The sequence below is a fragment of the Centruroides sculpturatus genome, unplaced genomic scaffold, assembly GCF_000671375.1.
Source record: "Centruroides sculpturatus isolate CEXI.00-Female unplaced genomic scaffold, Cexi_2.0 scaffold1655, whole genome shotgun sequence".
NCBI lineage: Eukaryota > Metazoa > Arthropoda > Arachnida > Scorpiones > Buthidae > Centruroides > Centruroides sculpturatus.
Genome location: NW_019385838.1, coordinates 7,234 through 10,533, shown reverse-complemented (window position 1 = coordinate 10,533; position 3,300 = coordinate 7,234). Strand labels below are relative to the sequence as shown.

Below are 3,300 nucleotides of genomic sequence, written 5' to 3'. Positions count from 1 at the left end.
TTTAGGAGTTAAAATTATGATCTATTTTATTAAAATAATGAATATTTAAGCATTTACGAATAATATTGTAAAGAAACAGACGATTTTAATCCATAAATTATTTAATTATTCAATTTTTTAGCAAGTGCCTATAGAAATTACATATATTTGCCTTCACAATAGCTTATCTTAAGGCAGGTTTGTTCTTGCGCGGCATCTTCTACCATCAACAGCATAATACGTTTGTAAATTTTCTAAAAATTAATTTTCCGAGCTGCTTTCGAATTTACATAAGTCACTACTGCCCTCGACAAACGTATGAGGTAGTCCTATCGTACGGTAGGAGACAACACGCTAATTAAACATAATTATTTAGTGTTACTAAACATCCTATAAATATTTTAAATTGTTTAATTTGTTTATATTCCTTCGCTGGTAACCCTCGATGTTAAGCGTATCCGCCATTTATTCAACATGCAAATACAAAATAGTTAGTACGGATTATCAAGAGATTTTTCTTCAAATTTTAACTTTACAACATACTACAAATATTATTGAAAATCACTTTAATTTTATTCCTATTGAATACAATTATAACTGTATTATTTAATACTTTTGAATATATTGATTAACGGGATACATTTAGCCAATATTTTTACAAATCAATTTAATTATATTTGGGAAACATAATGTTTTCAGATATTTTAATCATATAGGCCTAAACATAATTGATATTAGACTTCATTGTTGAGACTGCTTTGATTTTCATGGAAATTACTAATTCTGCAATCTTCCTTTCTCTCCACTATTTGTTTCTTGCAGAAAAAATTAATTATTTTATCAATAAAATAATATAAAGGCGTTTCCACAAATAAATGCATGAGTAACGACACTATCAAAGTTAAGCACATCACCATTAGGAAAAGCATCCACTAACAAAGAAAAAGCTTGCATTAATGTATAAAAAAACTTTTATTTATTAAATTAAAATATCTATTGTTTTTAAATACATGTTATAATTGAAATGTTTAAATCGCTTACCTTGTTATAACGCTTCCGTATAAAATACAAAAAATTACATTTAATTTTAGACTTATCTTTATGTTATAAATTTTTATCAGGTTTCATAAAATGATCAGAAAGTCTTCCATATTCCTCTTAACATCTAAGGACATAAGTGCTTGATTTCTAGCTTACTTTAAGTAAAGGGTATTTATTTAACATGTATGATTTCCGGGTCACGTAACTTAATTAATAAATCATACTCATTCGTGACAATATATTAAAGGAATATTTTCTCACCTTCTTAATTTCAATTTCCCACTATCTAAAATTTCGGAAATTCGTTTTTTTCTTTACTTATCAATTTTTGTTGAATAGAATATAGACTTATACAGGAAAAAGGATCTCTGGGATAATCAGTCCTGTACAGTAAGTAAAAAAAATTTAGTTTTTGAAATTATTTCTTAATCAATATGAATAGAAGCATTGTCTGCGGGTCACCATTAACTTTTCTTTACGATAAACCACGTTTCTGATCATGAAACATCGAAAAATAAAAGTTATTCGGGGATTTTCTGTACGTTTGGACGTTACTGTGTGTGTATGTGGAATGAGCACGATTTTCATCACCTTATTTGAAGCGTAATAACTCTTGTGCCTGCTGTCAATATAATTTTAATTTTTTATAAACGTTTATTATTAGGGGATACAAGGTATTCAATTCTGGTTGTTAAAGTACAGAAGGGTAGGAAAATAAAGGCAAGTTGTGTGTCATATCCTAAGTAGCATCGAACATTATAACGATTTTACTCGTTACTAGCATTTACAATTTATTTATAAAACCCTTTCGTATCTCCAAAATTGTTTTCTGCTATTTTATAATACTAAAAATTGTAAAATGTTTTAGTGATAAAATATCATGAGCTGATATCACATGCTTACTTATATGTTGCCGAGAAAGTTAAGCAACCATTTGCTGAATTTTTATTATTTATTTTTTTTATTAAACTAATCTTACCATCGTTATTGCTGATGCGTAAAGACCTTTCCGTAAATGACCATAAATATACATTAAAACTAGTGGATGAAGCATGTAGATCCAAATAATTAATTTATCCAACACACAAAATATTCGCAATGAAAAAATTCGATTACAGATACCTGTAATAATAATATGCTCTCAATATGAATTAAAAAATAAATCTACGAATAAAATTTTTATACAATGACTTTTTTTACGTGTAATTGCTTAAAAACTTATTTACTTACCACCATATCCAGTAACGCATGCAACAGAAATCCATGCGGTAGCCACAGTAAAAGCAAATGGAGATAACGTATGATGTAAATACACTATAGTGTCGTTTGGTAACGTTTCTCTTTTATAATCGTGCAATCCAAATATTGCCAGCATTATCAATACAATACTTCCAATCCAAAATACCAGAAGTGTTTTCTGTAATATCAATTAAAACTATGTATTATACTATCAAATATTAATATTACATTAAAATTTGAGAAATTTAAGACTTATTTACAGGGATACATAAATATACAGGGATTAGAGAGAAAGGCAATTTACAGGTTAAGAGTTTTTAGTACAGGTATCCCTCACAATTTCATTAAGGAGTGAAATTAATTGCGGCAAATCTCTTTATATACGCAGTAAAATTAATAATTTATTCAGCTTTATCAGCTAACCTTACTTAACGTAGATACGGTATTTTGATTAAAGCGCGATAGGCTGAAAAAATTAATTTTCCGCGCAAATCAACGATATCTCTAATTATTATTTAAATATTCTGTTTCTAGGTCTTGGATAGATGTAGTAAAAGAAAAAAACGTACTGCAATATTAAATTGATATTAATAGTCGTTGTAATTAAATTATTGATACAAAATCTTGTGTGATCTCTTGCTTCCATATGTGTTTATATAAAAAATGTCTTACATAAACAGTATAAAAAAGGTTTACCTTTATAAAGTAATTTATGCACACAGTATATAAATATAGTACAGAGATATTTCATATTTCGAACGTCTGTAATTTCAAACTCTTCAGAATTCGTATGCTGAACTTGACATAAATTCTACTCCAAGTTCAAACCGTGCAGTAAAATAAGTTCGCTGGAAATGTAAACGCAATCTGTTGTGCACTGAATTAGTTTTTCTCTCTTCTGTCGGGTTAATTGTGAGACTATGCAAACGCGGCTAGCTAATTTGTCGAGTGATTTGCCAGCAAGCGAGATTATGTGGCGAAAAAAGATGATTACTTGTCTACTTTTGGTAAGTGCAGTACAACAACACCGACAACACCGAA

General features: G+C 28.5%; 1 protein-coding gene across 2 annotated transcripts; it reads right to left on the bottom strand.

The window, feature by feature from the left end:
- Positions 1-702: 702 nt before the first annotated feature.
- Positions 703-2,431, bottom strand: LOC111642420 (nose resistant to fluoxetine protein 6-like). 2 transcript variants are annotated; one of them, XM_023388769.1, is made up of 3 exons: positions 2,251-2,431; positions 2,000-2,142; positions 703-911 (listed from the first exon to the last, which is right to left on the bottom strand). In XM_023388769.1, the coding sequence occupies exons 1-3, from the start codon at positions 2,393-2,395 to the stop codon at positions 714-716; spliced, it is 486 nt and encodes a 161-aa protein (XP_023244537.1). In that variant the 5' UTR covers positions 2,396-2,431; the 3' UTR covers positions 703-713. The 2 variants fall into 2 exon arrangements, with proteins under 2 accessions (XP_023244537.1, XP_023244538.1); XM_023388770.1 differs by lacking the exon at positions 703-911 and adding an exon at positions 1,022-1,403.
- Between the last annotated feature and the right edge of the window lie 869 nt (positions 2,432-3,300).

Bases quoted from the DNA above. Each gene is read 5' to 3' on its own strand.
- LOC111642420 (XM_023388769.1), bottom strand. From the start codon at position 2,395: ATGCTGGCAATATTTGGATTGCACGATTATAAAAGAGAAACGTTACCA. The intron at 2,143-2,250 runs GTAAGTAAATAA...TTATTATTACAG, and splicing joins ATGCGTTACTGGATATGGTG to GTATCTGTAATCGAATTTTT. The intron at 912-1,999 runs GTAAGATTAGTT...TTTCTTTGTTAG, and splicing joins ACGCATCAGCAATAACGATG to TGGATGCTTTTCCTAATGGT.